Below are 15,462 nucleotides of genomic sequence, written 5' to 3' on the forward strand. Positions count from 1 at the left end.
CTAGAGACATTAAAGACATGTGCTTCTGTACAATGTAGATTTTCAAAATGGAGGCCTTCTACAACACAAAATGAGATTTATAGGAAGATATTAAATAATCACTGTAAGACTTGGTTAATTAAAAAGGGAGCAAATCTGATGTATCCTGGTGTGAGTGTGGGAGATGGAAATATATTGTGAGCAAACCTCATAGGCCCTACTTTCTGTGTTTGAAATGATGCAAGGAATAAACCACGTAAGGTCCAGAGTGCTCATAGTTCCTGGGATTTGTTCTATATGATACTAAAAATATACAAGTATTGTGCTGGGTATTTTGGCACCTAGTCTTTCTAAATTTCTTACATATTGATAAGATTCTGGCATGGAAACAGATTTAAAGATGTGACTCAATACTGCATGATTTCAGGAAGGGTCAACTGGTACAAATTATAAGCACATTTTAAATGCTGAACAGCATGAGTTCTTTACTAGTATCCAAATAGGTTGATCATAACCTGAACAGAGTCTGCAATTCTGCCAGGCTTGTGGCCTGGTAAAACTGCTCTTCAACAGTCCTCTGGAGCTTCAGTAGACTTATTCACCAAGCCAACAGGCTATCTACTATGTACAACAAATTCCATCCTGTCTCAGGTTCCACTTCTAAGCAATGGCATCACACACCCTGGTTTTATTGACTGCAACAGTTGTTTCTATGCCCAATGGAGTCTTTGAAGCGCAGCTGCATTTTAGGATGATACTTCTCCAAATTCAAAAGTTGCTTGCCGTTAAAAGCTCCTCGCCACTTTCTTATGAACTGTACTCATCTTCATGTTTCATTCCACCTTCAGTTAGTGCTAGGGTGACTGGAGCTCTGCCAAGGCCCACAACACAATGAACAGCAATACCACAACCACGGTCTTCACGAAACTTAATTTTCACAAGACGTGACCAATCATCAACAGTCTGGTTAGATGGTGGTGCGCCATCATCAAAAGGCCAACTGAGAACACGGATGCCTTCTTTCTCCACAAGGAGTAGTGTCACAAGTTGCTTCACATACTCTTACTATAGTGGAACTTCTTAAGTTCCTCTATAAATTTGTTTAAGGTCGCATTAGTTGGGTTGTGTGTAATAAGAAATCTCATGTGTATGTAACTTCTACAGGAGCTGGGGGTTAATTTAGTTAACTCAATAGGGATGTGAAACAACTTAAAAAATTGAATACAGAAATGATGCGAAGAAACTGAGTCACCTTCAATATACTCCACTTGAAATTCTCAGTGCTTTTGAGTATGAAATTGGGAGTAATGAATGAATGAACCTCTTAACAAGAAGCAGCAATTCTTCAATCCAGTAATACTGAGGCAATAGAAAGGAAGAGTACTGAGGTGTACCCCATCCAGGTCAAAACACTTGTAAAAAATGCTCTGTGGATTTCAACTCAACACCTCTGTGTCCAGGTTAACCAGTCTTCTGGGAGCTTCGTGGTGGAGCAGTAATGAATTTCTGCAGTTCACCTGTCTGCACAGAGGTCATGCTGTGCCTGGCAGTAATCTCCACTGCCCTTCAAAAACTTCATAAATGTGTGACCGAGAACACCACAGAACTGAGGAATATATCTGCTCGTTAAAAATTGTGGCCTAATCATACAGCCAGTCCCGAGGCTGCGGCAGGTGGCAGGGCAGGTGCAGCAGGGCAGGGGTGGCGGCGGTCACTGTAGGGCAGCAGCGGAAGCGCCTAAGTCCTGATTTTTCTTAAAAAGGAAGAATCAACCATGACCTCTGCCATTAAGTTGGATAGACTACCCTTTTGTGGCATTCACCACTTACTGGCTATGGTCAATTGTAAAGTTTTATTACTGGACTATAAGGGCTTTGAGAGTAGAATCCAAGTTTAACTCATCTCGGTCTTCCCTCTAACCCACAGCATGGTGCCCTTCATCAACTGTTATTTTTTAAATGAATGAATTATCTGGATAACGTTTGGCAAAACATCTCAGAAAACATTTTTTCCTGAGTTCCCTAATTAACCCTTGCCATTCTTTTAAACATCCATCAGATAGCAAATCTGCATGCTTAAAAACTTTAGAGCCAGAGTGACCTGCTCAGCTACTTGCTAACTGTTTGACCATAAATAAAATTAGCTAGCCTCTCTAAGCCTCATTTTCCTCACTTCTAAAGAGGGTAGTAATATACCTATGGGCTTCTCAGGTGGCTCAGTGGTAAAGAATCCACCTGCGAATGCAGGAGACACACGTTGGGTCCCTGGGTACAGAAGATCCTCTGGAGGAGGAAATGACAACCCACTCCAGTATTCTTGCTTGTAAAAGCCTGTGGACAAAGGAGCCTGGTGGGCTATAGTCCATGGGATCGAAGAGTCGGATAGGACTGAGCATGAGCACAATAATGCACCTATGTCACTGGTTTTCTGAAAGGATTAAATTAAACAGTCCATATAAAGTGCATGGCCCACAGTGTAAACCCAAAAAGGCAAGTGAATTCGTACATTTGCCATCACAGACTTTTGAAAGTTTATAAACTCCAAATACTGAAATAATTTATTTTTCATCAGAAGAAAGAAAATGTAATGAACTAGTACCTGAGTCTTTTGAGGAGAGATAGCTCTAAACACATTAAAGTTACCTGCACGTTAGGCTTTTTAAGAAGCGTACAACCAGAGAAATTTCATTTGTTGGACAAAGTAGAAGGGCACAATAGCTTGCAGTCTTGGCAGTACATTTTATACCTTGTTCTTAGACCTTTTCATTAAAACAGAAAAAGTAAAGCCTTGTCGTTACACAGAGGGGATGAAGTTCCAAATAGCCCATTTAGTTTCTTCTTACACTTCACTTTGAGGTTCTAATATGTGGAAATCCTGTTATCATATTTGTTTGCAAGCTTTCTCTCTAGTGAAAAATACTTTATCATTCAGCCTATGGGGAATTAATTAAACGAAATGTGGAAAAATGTAATCTTCAGGGACCTCTGCTGTGGGTACTCTCAGTAAATACAGCACAGCTAAGGGACTCTGCAGAGATGTAACCTAGAGTGGACAGAGTTCTGGGCTTTAGGTCCAGCCGGTTTGAAATAAAATAATTTTCTTGAGCCTTGAGCAATTCATTTCATTGTTTTGCAGTCTTTTGATTTATAATATGGGGACTAATCACATAGTCATGATTTATAGGGAATGTTTATAAAATATATGGAATAATTATGATTAATAAACTAGGTTATTAACCTCTTCCAAAAATAAGGTGCTGACATGTAAATAACATCTGTATCTGAGGCTTTAGTTCTGGTCCAGTGCTAGATATGCCTGCAGAGTCCAAATCAATTCATCTTACTGGCAGAACATAAGTGTTCTTCTACTCCTGGCTCTGCCAAAACCTAGTTCTGTGCTCACTGGTAACCACTTCACCCCCTCAATTTCTTCAAACGTAAAAGTAGAGAGCTGGATTAGATCAGGGAGGGAAAACACATGACATATACTGACATTCCTATCTGTCTGTGCCCCTGGCAGACATTGTTAGTCAATCACTGAAATTTTTCTACCCAAATTAGGAAGCTGCTTCTGAATTCCTCTCAGCAAAACATCCTAGGCAGTCACTACCCATCATTTAGAGTTAGCAACCAAAATAAAACATACTTGCCATCTTTGAGACAGAGTATCTCTAAGGGTTCTTTTAATTCCAATATTACTCAAAGGTCAAAATGAGAGTCTGCTCCAGAAAGAAGTATGTTGGCAAATCTTACTTCCCTTTTCACATTCCAGCCTCTGAATGTTAAAGACTTTGCAAGGCCTGTCCATGAGGATATTCTGCTCTTACATTATTGCATTTTGCCTTTTATTTGTCCAAAATGAAAACAGGTTAGTGGATTTCCCCCAAATTCTGAAAATACATACTGTAAATCTTTGAACAATCCAGAACAGTACAAGGATGAAAGTGAGAAGTATCTGATATTCAAAATCCATTATTAATATTTGGTAACCAGTCTTGCAGTCATAGGTCTAGGCGTGTTTTCCTGTACTCTAATTTCCCCATACAGCAACATTATGTATGAACAACTTTGCACATCACTTGGATCCTGCACTTCTCTATGTACTCTTAACATGCCATCTTTATCTGGGGGCTCCTATTCTGCAGAGCGAAACTTTGCAAATATAGCAGCAGATTGAAAGAGCAAAAGATCTTTAGACCCTTACTACAACTATGCTTAAAGATGTGGTCAAATTCTCCAGGCTCCTCTCTAGTAAACGCAGAATGGAAATATTTGTAAATCTTGTGGTTAAAATTCAATATGAAAATGAAATGGACCCAGTGTCTTGGGAGAAAAGCAAGGGTTCCTCCTTTACCTCTGTACCCCAACACAACTTTTTTTTCCTGCTTATTACTATAAAAGTAATATATGCTTTTTTAAGGAAAATGCAGGCAGGCGAAAATGAGAAAAAATAAAAAGCATTTGTAACCTAATCAGAATAATTGTGGTTAACATTTTGGAATGTGTGTCTTTTTTTTCCTATGCATATATTTTTATGTTGGTGTCAACATACATAATTCAAAAGCACTCTTTTAAACTTCCAGGTTTTTCTCTTCACACACTGCATTGCAGTTCCTGTAGGGCACTCATTCTATTATGAGCAGGAAACTACAAGAGTTAAAGCTGGCTTTGGTAATATACAACTCTTTGTATTAGTAGTTTGCACAGTGAGGTGTGCGCTCACCAAGGAACCAATGTTATGGGTGTGTTTTTAAACTAATACGCCTATTATTTTGAACACTACTGTACTGGAGTTTAGTTTATCCACTGGGCATGATGCTCCTGAAGTTCAAATTCCCTCAGCAGATATCCAGCAAGGATGTTACATAACTGGGATAAATGAGGTCATGTTAGGGCCAAAATCTCTGTATGCATTTATACCTCAATCCACTTAACTGATGGAATATCTGTGTTCCTTAAGTGTATTTGCATAAAGAGACTATCTCACCATCATCTGTCTAATGGTGTGATACTGATACCTACTGTGATGAGGTGATTTACTTTGTATGTAGCAGTGAAGAGGGTATAACATAGGAAAAATACCTTCTTCATTCACAGGGTGGTCAATTCCTCCTGAGGGTTTGAGACTCTTGTTAAACTGCAAAGTACCATCCCTATATGTGATGCCAATAATTGTTAACAAACAAAAAGCAGCCAGGAGAAAACGTGTCTTTGATATTCAATATATGCTGTTTGGTTATCTATTGCTGTGAAACAGACCCAAAATGTAGTGGCTAAAAACAATTTATTATAATCTCTCACAATTCTCTGGGCTGACTGGGCTCACCCAGGCAGTCTTCTGCTGGTCTTGCTTGGAGTCTCTTATATACGATTGCAGTCAGATAGCAGCTGGGGCTGAGGTCTCCTGGGGTTCAACTGGGTGGCTAGATGAGCTAGTCTGGTTTCTTCACTCATATGTCTGGTGCCTTGGTTCACATAGCTGCTCCTTCTACTTGAAGTCTCACCCCCCAGGGCTTTTCCCCACAGCCTCTCTTCCCACAAAGATAGTCAGACTTCTTACATGATGGCTGACTTCTAAGACTGTAAAATTCAAAGCTGTCAGGCCCTTTTAAAGCTTAGTGGAGACTTGGCATAGTGTCACTTCCGGCCTCCCGTAAGTTACAGCAAGTCTCCGGGCCAGCCTTGGTGCAATGTGAGGGACTACACAAGCACAGCAACACACCAGGAGGGGCAGTTCACTCAGTGCCATCTGGGCAAACTAGCTACTGGATCTGCTCCCACTGGAGGCTGTACAAATTTAGAATTTTAACAATAATGCCAACGGAGTTTGGATACTTTCTTGGTGAAACATGGAGTACAATGAAAAGGAATAAGCAGAGGGAAGAAGCCTTAAGGTGACGGAGGACTTTGAAAACAGTAGGTACTTTCTTGGGTTTTGCAAATTTGGCAGATTAGATCACGGAGAAGGTGAAATAAATGGGTCATTGCATCACTGTTATCCAAACTTTGCATACTTGGAAGGCTTACCTGATGATGCTTGTTTTTTATGACAGTTCCGGAACTAAGTGTTAAAACTTGGTCACGCATCTCAAGCGTACCTGGAGGGTTCCCTTTCTAAGGATGGCAAAGAATTCAGATAGAAACATACACAGGTTAGTAGAATGTGAAGCCAATTGAGGGGGAAAATAAAATAGCAAGGAGAGCTGACGGTAAAATAACTCCCATGGCAACAGGTCAGGAGAGAAAAACCAGCAACCTGGAACTCCTTGGTGCACAGTATCTGTGCCTTCATGGCACTACATTTAAGTTTAGAGGGCAAGGCCTCGTTTCTCACATGGATATATCTTGCATCAGAGTTCTGCAAAGACCAGGAACCTCCTTGATGTGGGTGGTCCGAGACTGGGGTTTCCTCCTCTTGTGCTGAATCCCCATTTAATGCCAAACAGCTTTGTTTCCTTAATTTTTCTTAAACATGTTCAGACTGTTATCCTATTGTCCTCCTCCCTTTGAAAATATGTACTCTGCAGGTGCCTGAAATAATATACTCCCAGTAACTGCAGTTTTGCAAAAGTAAAGTTTATTTTATTCAGTCTAAACTCAACGGAAATTTGTTGCCCAACAAGGAAATACCAAATTTTATAAGCCACTGGACGGCAGCCATCATGTCGTATATGACTTTGTTATCGCCTGCCTTCTGGGCTTTCTGTCTACCTTCTCCATGTACTAATTTTAATAAGTAACTTGAATTGTTAGCAATATACTCTGGTGCCATTCTTTGACGCAGAAATGTCATTTCATAATGTCTCTGCATATTCCATGTCAGGTTCACTGTAAATCACTTCTGAACTTGTTAGTGCGCAGATCATTTTTCGGGCTTCTCACTTAACAGCTGAAAGTTTAATTCAAAGTGAAGAAACTTACTTCAGTTACAAGCAATTACTTTAGGCTTCACTTACCTTAAGAAATATTCGAACATATAAATCAACAGGTAAGTCCTGGGAGTGTCAAATTATGCAACTGAGAGAAAGTAAGTTCTTTGCAGCTTTGGGGGCGTTGGTCTACTGTAGTCAGGCTTTTTTATGGTTTTCTTTTTTTTTGGCCTCAGGTTTTTGAATGAAATAGTAAAACCAGTGCCAGACACTGTCTACTCCACCTGGTTTTGCATAATTCGAAGAAGTCAGAAACTGAAAACCAGGCTTGTTAAAGAGCTAGAAAGAGTGCTGTTGCATAAGAGAAAACAAAACTAAATCATTTCTCTATTCTTTTTTAAATCATAAGATTTCACAATATTCCTGTTTTCAAGTACTTGAAGTTTGCTCTGGGCACCGACTACTTTTTAAATAATTGTTTTTAATGTGCAGTGAATAATACACATTCATTGTAGATTTAAAACATACTTAAAGTAACAAAGAGAAAAATAAAAATCATTCAAGGTCCTGCAACTATTAATATTACTAGTAATATTTTGAAGAACTTTTTTTTTTCTAGGTATATGCTTTCACAGAACGGGTCCACACTACACAGTTTTATAACTTGTTTTTTTGCGTTTTTGTTTTTAAAATCGTATCTTGAGTACATGAAAACTTCTAGAGGTTATGACACGTTTGTCATATCGAACGGGGTTAAAAATCTCCATCTGTGGTGTGGCGAGTGCACTCTGGTGGGAAGAGAATGCTCCGGGTGGGCAACATCGACCACTCTCCGATCCAAAGAGACTTCTCCGTTTGCCCTCGGCGACTGAAGCCTGGCGAGAGTGCAAGGCGTGGGAGTAAGTGGAGGGCGATCAGGGTGACTGCGAGCACGAGCTCCCCGCGCGGTCCACTTCTCCCCCAGGCCAGTCTCACTGGCTGAACCGGAGCGAAAGGGCAGCTCGCGGGGCGCTGGGCCCAGGTCCCGGCTTCCGGCCCCCACCCCCGGGGCTGGCGCCACTCTCGGGCGGTGGGGAGAGATAAAGCCGGGCAAGGTTCTGCAAATCCAAAGCAGGGAGGCGCAGCTCCGATACCATCGCCTTTGCCGAGTCTCCAAGCGTGTTTGTTTCAACTGTTTAAACTGTTTCAAAGCACCCGAACCCCAGCGACCTTCGGCAAACAACTCCTAATCCCGCGGGCGGGGAGCGATGGCTGCATTCGCCGGAAGGGCAAACTGAGAGTGGAGCCCGGGGAGCTACGGGGGCCCTCCTCCAGGCGCTCTGCCAGCCCGCAGCCGCCCCTGAGACCCCCGCCCGCAACTCTTTCCCGCCCCAGGACGGCCAGCTTCTTGCGTCAGCCCCGGTGAGGGTGGGGGATTTTCGGAAGCTCGGCCCGCTCGGCCGGCTGGGGAAGGAAGGGCCTGGGCTCTTGCCCCGCCCTCGGGGGGCGGGAGGCGGAGCGGGGCAAGAGCCCGGTCGGCGACTCCGGCCAAGTCAGGGAGAAGCGAGTTCCTAGGATCCCCCAGGAGCCGCCGCCGCCGCCGCCACCAGTACCGCCGTGTCCGCTCCAAGCCTCGGCAGCCGGAACAGGGCCGTCGTCGGGGAGCCTCAAAGCACCGTCCTCAGCTCAGCATGATGGACTTGGAGCTGCCGCCGCCGGGACTGCCGTCCCAGCAGGTGGTGCCAGGACGGGAGCAGGGGCTCGAGGGAGCCGCGGCCCGGGAGGGACAGCCGCATCGGCCTCTTTCCCCGTCTGTGGCCGGAGCTCGGACTGCAGCGGCCGCGCGCGCACCAGAGCCGCCGCGCTTGAGCTGGGGCCGGGGGAGGGGAGTGGCGACCCCAAGGGTGGCGAGGGGTATGGGGGGCGCGGCCGAATGGTGTGACTGACAACGCCCCCGCAGCCCCCGAGGGCGATAGGGTTGGGGTTGGGGGGCTACGCCAGCGCGCGTGGGGGCGAAGGGCGTCTCTAACCGCGTCCCGGATCGCCGGAGCCGAGACGCTGGAGCCGCGGCCGGCCCCCTTTCCGAGTTTGAGCGGCCGGGAGGCAACCGGGTAGGAGAGGGCGGACGCTGGCGGTCTGAGCCGGCGCGGCCCGGCCCTTCCGGGGCTGCGCCGCTCCCCCGCCTCGGAGCCGGCAAAAATGTGCCTAGTCACGGGGCCGCTCTCGGGGGAACTGAGGTCTCCGGGCTGGGACCTGGAACCCCTCCTCTGCCGCTGCCCCTCTGCCCAAGACCTCCGAGGGCGCGAGCCGCGGCGCTGTTACCCTGCTGAGGGTTCTCCTAGGCAGAGTGATCAATCAGTCCAGCCTTGCGATCGCCCTTAGGTCACTTGGCGAAAATGCCCAGCTCCCAGGGTGGGGGCGGGCGGAGGTCACCAAGCGCCCAGCGCACTCGGTTTCCCCGACGTACGGCGATCGAACCCTGCCCTACGCGCTGCCTCGCCCGGAGGGAAAGGTTCGGGCTCGTAGAACTCTTGAGTCGGCCACTAGCAATACCCCGGCAAGGGCGGGCGGGGCGGTGGACTCTGAAGTCCGACGCGGCTTCGCTCCCCTTCTCCCTACAGCTCCCCGTGGCTTCTCGATCCCGGCGCTGTGTCTCCCGATGGCGCACGCCGCGAGCGTGGTCCCGGCGCCGTGACAGTGGCCGGTTGGCTGTCACGGCGGCCCTCAGTGGGCCCTTTCCTGCTTTGTAGCGTGCAAACCTTGCCGCGCCGAGGCCAAGGGACAAGTTGGAGCTGTTGATCTGTTGCGCAATTGTTATTTTCCCCAGGGCGGCTTTGTCTTTGGATTTAGCGTTTCGGAATTACAATTCCAAAATGTTTAAGGCAGGATATTCTGTTCTCTGCTGTCAAGGGTAAGAATTTCGAGTGTAGATTAGCATTTCTGTTGTTTTTAGGCTGTTACTAAATTTTGTGCTTTCATACATTGTTTCTCTTTTGCGTGCTTTGCCTCAGTTGCTTTCCTAGTATGTTACTTCTTTTGAGAGGGCAGAGGGTGGGACAGCTGTGTCTCATAAAGCTTTGCTAACAAGTTCTGTAAATGTCGCAAATGTGGAAACAAGTTTCTGTATATATTTTGTAGGGACTTTTTAAAGGAGTAGATAATTTCCAATTTGTGTGTGTGAATGCGTTCTTTGGAAAAATATTTAGTTCAAGGAAATGTGTAACCTAATAGGAACGGTAAATATATTGAAGCTCTTAAACATCAAGCTTTAGACTAATCCTGAAGTAAGGTTTTGAGTTATTGACAATGTACTGATTGTGCCTTTTTTCCCCTTGAAGCTGTTTGTCTTGAACTTTCCCCCAGTAATGAATAAGATTGTATTCCTTCCTCCCCACGATATGAAGAAGTAAATTGTGCTTTCCGATTTAGCTGCTGTTCAATCCCTATAGCCATTTCTTTAATAATCTGTATGACCAAAGGATATATGATGCTAATAGACTTTAGTTTTCCTAGATTCAGGAATGTAGCCTAGAGTGTTATATTACTGAAGTTTTATTTCTTTCTTAACTATATAATTTAACATTCTGTATGCAAAGGTGGGTAAAACATCTTTACTGCTCTTTCTTTTAAATGTGAACTTTCCAGTTATGTTTGTTAAGGTAACTCCCTTTCCACCCTTTGTAATCAGACCTCAGCTTGCATATGTGAAGACTATAAAAGAAAATGGAATAAAAGAGTTAATGTCATGTCTGTAACTAAGATTCATATTACATCCTTGTAGTCCAGGAAGATTTGGACAGAGTCATAAGTGGATTCTAACCTTTTGTCAAAGAAACACCAGGTGCGAGGTGGTACAGGGGTGAAAGTTCTCCCCGCTTTGTGCAGAGAAGGTGTTGATGAAGAGCAGTAGAGTTTTACATTCTGAATTTCCATTAGCTTCTGGAAGGAATCATCCATTACCCTTTTCAAAGCTGTCTTGGAGAAAGTATTTTTGCATATGAGGAATGAAGTTGATCTTGGACTAGATAAGGTAACTTTTAAAGAAAAATAGGGCATCCCTCTCATCTCCAGAAGATTGAGCAAAGAACAACTTGACTTTTTAGATATTTGGAAAAAAACCTCTTGAGAGATTGTGAAAGATCGTAGGAGGATTAAAAATGTAACTGAGTCTTTCTGCATTAAAAGTAGCTTGGGTCATTTTGGACTCTTTCTTGTCAACTTGGGTTTTTATAAACAGTGCTGGGAGGGGAAACCCCAAAATCTGACTTTCTTTAGGATAACCGGGAAGAATTGAAAGCCAAATACATTATTTGTCTTTATTTTTATTCAGGACGAATTATACTTACAGAGCTGCATGAGAAAAAAAAAGCCTCTGTGGGCTAGAAGCACTTATTTTCCCCCTGGGAATTTCCTCTCTACTGGTGGAACACATTTAAAGGGGGTTTTGTGTAAATAATATTTCTTCTTTGATTTTTCCTTCATCTGGGGTTAACGCGTCAGTGCAAATTCTCAGATTCAGGAGGAGTTTGGTACTAAGATAATCGTAGATGAGTTATTGGACACTTGTGTGCCAGGCAGTATGATAATTGCTTCACATGTATAATTTCACAGTCACCCTGTAGGAAATACTGTCTCCAGTTTCTAGGTGAGGAAAGAGGCATAAAGCAGCCAGGGGCCTGGGTCCTGCTTAAAGTGACTCAACTATTGAGTGGCAGAGGTGGGATTCAAACCCTGGTAGAAGGACTCCACTTCCGAAGTGGACCAAGACTAGTTAACTTTAAACAGAAGGAAACTCTTACGCTTGAAAAAATGGACAAATCGAGAAAAACTACAAGAAGGACAGGTAGGAATTTTAAAAAGTAATCTTTGCACCTTTTCCAGTTACCAAGAAATTTAATAACTGTTTGTGAGGGGTGAGGTCAACCTTGAATACAGTGAAAGTAAATACAACCAGTCATTGGACCTATCGCATGGGAAACTTTTAAGGAAGACTAAGAGGCCTACCGGGGTTTGATTTAGAGAGGCAGGACCATTTCTTAATTTAATAATAGTTTTTAAAATTTCTGATATTTCAGCAGTATCTGAGATTCTGCCTTACATTTTTCAGGGACTGTTTTTCAAATCTCTTAGCTCCTGGTGACTTTAATTTTATTTGCCTTGTTAGTTGGTACATTCTCCTGTTCCATTGGCTCTTTTTATCTGGAAATAGTGGTCAAAAATAAGTTTGGTAATGAAGATGTTTGGTAGTGAATATGGTGAAGAGTGGGACAGACAGGGTTAATCCTGGTTGAAGGAAAGTGGAGAGAATGGGGAGAATTTGAGTTGAACACAACTAGTGGAAACCTGTTGGTTCAAATTAAACACTCATCTCCTGTTTCGGCATTTCTGAATTGAAGCAGGCATAAGGGCTCAAATTGAAGCCTTCTTGGGGTTTTGTGACTAGTACATTTCAAAATTAAATATTTCTTAGTCCTTATCTTTAAACAGATTGTTCTCAGAATTATTATTGTTTTGTTTGTCTTTGTTAAGGATACTGCAGGGTTTTTAGGATTCCGTGGATAATTTGCCTAAAAATTAATCTGACAACTCCCTGCACATTTAAAAGCCTGGCCCAGCCACTTCTGAAAGTTTGCTGGACTCTGTTGTTGCACAGCAGGGTTGTTGTTGTTTAGTTGCTAAGTTGTGTCCGACTTTGCGACCCCATGGACTGTAGCCCCGCGGAGTCCTCTCTCCATGGGATTTCCCAGGCAAGAATACTGAACTGGGTTGCCATTTCCTTCTCCAGGGGATCTTCTTGAGTCAGGGATCGAACCCCTGTCTCTTGCATGGCAGGCACATTCTTTACCACTGAGCCACCGGGGAAGCCCAGATAGCAGGGTGTAGGAGGATAAATGTACTAAAGGCGATATTCAACCAGCTTCCTTCACCAATGGCTATATGTTTAAGTTTACTGTAGAATGGAGAATAGAGTTTATATTCTGATAATAAGATATCTGTGAGTTTTAAAAATGTAATTACCAGCTGCTTTTAAATATGCTCTAACAAACATTTATTAAAAGGGCTCTAAGATACAGACCAAGGCATCTTTCATTGATAATGGTATGTTTTCTGGAAATGAGAGCAAAAAATACATTCAAGTGTATAACATTCCCAAAAAGTATTAGAAAAATACAAGTGTTCTTATACTAACTTTGCTCGCCAAGACAAAGCAAGATTGCTAAACAAAATCCTATCTTGCCTAAAGTTGGGGTTTTCTCTGTGTCAGCCCCTGCCACAGTAAACACTTTTTAACTATTATTATAAAGAATTTTAGGAACATTGAGGATTGGAAGCACTTTTTTAAAAATTGGAGTATAATTGCCTTACAGTATTGTGTTAGTTTCTGCTGAACAACAGTGCGAAGCGGCTATAAGTATACGTATGTCCCCTCCGTCTGGGACCTCCCTCCCATCTCACCCCTAGGTCATCATAGAGCACCAGGCTGAGCTTCCTGGCATATGTCCTGGCATATAACACCTTCAGAGCCTTATACAATCTTTCCCTGCGCGTGAGCATCTAAGTTTATTTGGCCCAAACTGCGGTAGAAGTGAAGACAAAGCCAGGACATAAGAGATACTTAGAGTACCAAATCCATCCTTCAAAGACCTTGTTGATTATTGAAAGTCACTATCATTCATCAGCAGCCTGTATTTTGCTTTTGCTGTTGTTATTGTCGTTTGGGTGTTTCGGAGCTCTGGATGGCTTGCGGGGATCTTCCCTGACCAGAGATTGAACCCAGGCCAGCAGCGAAAGCCCTGAATCCTAACCACTTGGGCCACCAGGGAATTCCCAACAGCCTGTATCCTGAAGGATTAAAAAAAATGCCCTGGCAGCGTTAATCAGTCATTCTTTTTCTCACAAACTTGGATAATTGAGACTCCCAGCCCTGTGACATCGACAGCATACTGATGAGATCCAGCCTCTCCGTTGCTTTTCTTCAAATCAGAGAAGAATAATTGGGTAAGAAAAGAAAACTGTCAGATGATTTTGGCTTTGAAGCCTTCTTCCAAACTTAAGAGTTTATTTTCTGCATTAGGCAGTTCTCAATCACTTTTTTAAATCTCCGATACCTGTCTTATACATGTATCTGTTCTTAACAGTTCGATTATAAGTTCCTTGAGAGCTGGGCAGAGAATTTATTTTGTCTGTTCTTTAAATAGATTTAGGAGATGTAAGCCCCATACAGCCCACCCATTTAAAGTGGGCAGTTAGGTGACCGAGTGTATTCAGAGTGTACCGTCATCAGCACAGTCAGTTTTAGAACATTTTCATCACTCCAGGGAGAAACCCCAGACCCATTAGCAGCCACCCTCCATTTCCCTTCAGCTCTCTTAGTTCCTAGTAACCACTCATTATACTCTTATCTCTATGGATTTGTCTCCTGGATATTTCATATAAATGGAATCATAGCCTGGGTGGTTCTGTGTGGCTGGCTTCTTTAACTTAACATGTTTACATAGTTTGACCATATTGTATCATATATCAGGACTTTGTACATTTTATTGCTGAATACTATTCCATTATATGGATACACTACATATTATTTGTCCCCTCCTCAGTTCATGGCCATTTGGGTTGTTTCTACTTGATATATATATTTGCTCCTGATAGCAGTGGTTCTTAAAATGTGCTTTATGTTAGAGTCGCCACCCATATTTCAAATACTGATGCCCAGGCCACATGTCTCGTTAAATTAAAATCTCTGTGGGTGGAGCATCAGTATCTTTTTCAAACCTCTGAAGGAATTCCATCATGCAAGTAGATTGAGAACCAGTGTTCTGGAGGAGTTGGCACGGTGCTTGGTACCTGTGGAAGGTATGTCTGTAGGGATTTAGAAAATCTGGTTAGGATGTTGCTTAATTCATGAAAGGAAGTGTTTTTATGTTTGATCACTGACCTTCACAGCCTTGAGATTAATAACCTACATCTGAGAACTGTGTTTAAGGCACCTGGTGAATGTTTGAAATTCAGTAAATATAACTTGCTCTCTGTAATCCCTCATGGAGATTTGGGTGATGATTTTAGTAGAATTCCTCTGTTTGGTCAGGAGTGTGGTGACTGATAACCTGCAGTGTAGATTATTTGGGAGTCATGTAGAGAAGGCAGTGAGGACCAGTGTGAGGCACTGGGGAGGATGGAGAGCCTGGAAGCTGGGGTGCGATACTGCCTCCCCCCACGAAGCTCCAAGCTCTGCATCCCTGGGCCTCCTTATCTTCCTCCAGTAAAAAACAAAACCTTCGATCTGGGACTCCCCTGGCAGTCCAGAGGCAAAGGCTCCAAGCTCCCAGTGCAGGGGCCTGGGCTTAGTCCTCGGTCAGGGGGCTAGAGCTCACCTGCCACAACTAAGAACCTGCGTGCTACAGCTAGAAGATTTCTCTGTTTCAGAACTAAGACCCAGCGTGGCCCAATAAATATTTAAAAACAAAAACTGCAATCTACAAGGCCACTTTTAGCAACTCAGCTTTTTGATTCTCTGTATATGCTTCGTAAAGTCAATTTTATATTCTGACCCCCTTGGCTACCATTTGTACTTACCTGGGTGGTTTCTGGTTTACACATTTGGAAACCAGGGCTAACTTCTGAATTGTTTGCGAGTT

General features: G+C 43.5%; 1 protein-coding gene and 1 pseudogene across 2 annotated transcripts in view; one reads left to right on the forward strand and one right to left on the reverse strand.

Moving 5' to 3' along the window:
* Positions 1-667: 667 nt before the first annotated feature.
* Positions 668-1,515, reverse strand: LOC113880655 (annotated as a pseudogene).
* Positions 1,516-8,283: 6,768 nt separating this feature from the next.
* The window catches only part of NFE2L2 (nuclear factor, erythroid 2 like 2), a 32,744-nt gene continuing 25,565 nt past the window's right edge, over positions 8,284-15,462 (forward strand). The window contains exon 1 of one of the 2 annotated variants that reach the window (XM_027556983.1): positions 8,284-8,562. In XM_027556983.1, coding sequence (XP_027412784.1) covers positions 8,518-8,562 — 45 coding nt within the window. In that variant the 5' untranslated portion in view covers positions 8,284-8,517. Of the gene's footprint in view, positions 8,563-9,546; positions 9,738-15,462 lie in introns of those variants that run through there. The other variant, XM_027556994.1, reaches the window with a different exon arrangement.

Source organism: Bos indicus x Bos taurus, chromosome 2, assembly GCF_003369695.1.
Source record: "Bos indicus x Bos taurus breed Angus x Brahman F1 hybrid chromosome 2, Bos_hybrid_MaternalHap_v2.0, whole genome shotgun sequence".
Lineage (NCBI taxonomy): Eukaryota > Metazoa > Chordata > Mammalia > Artiodactyla > Bovidae > Bos > Bos indicus x Bos taurus.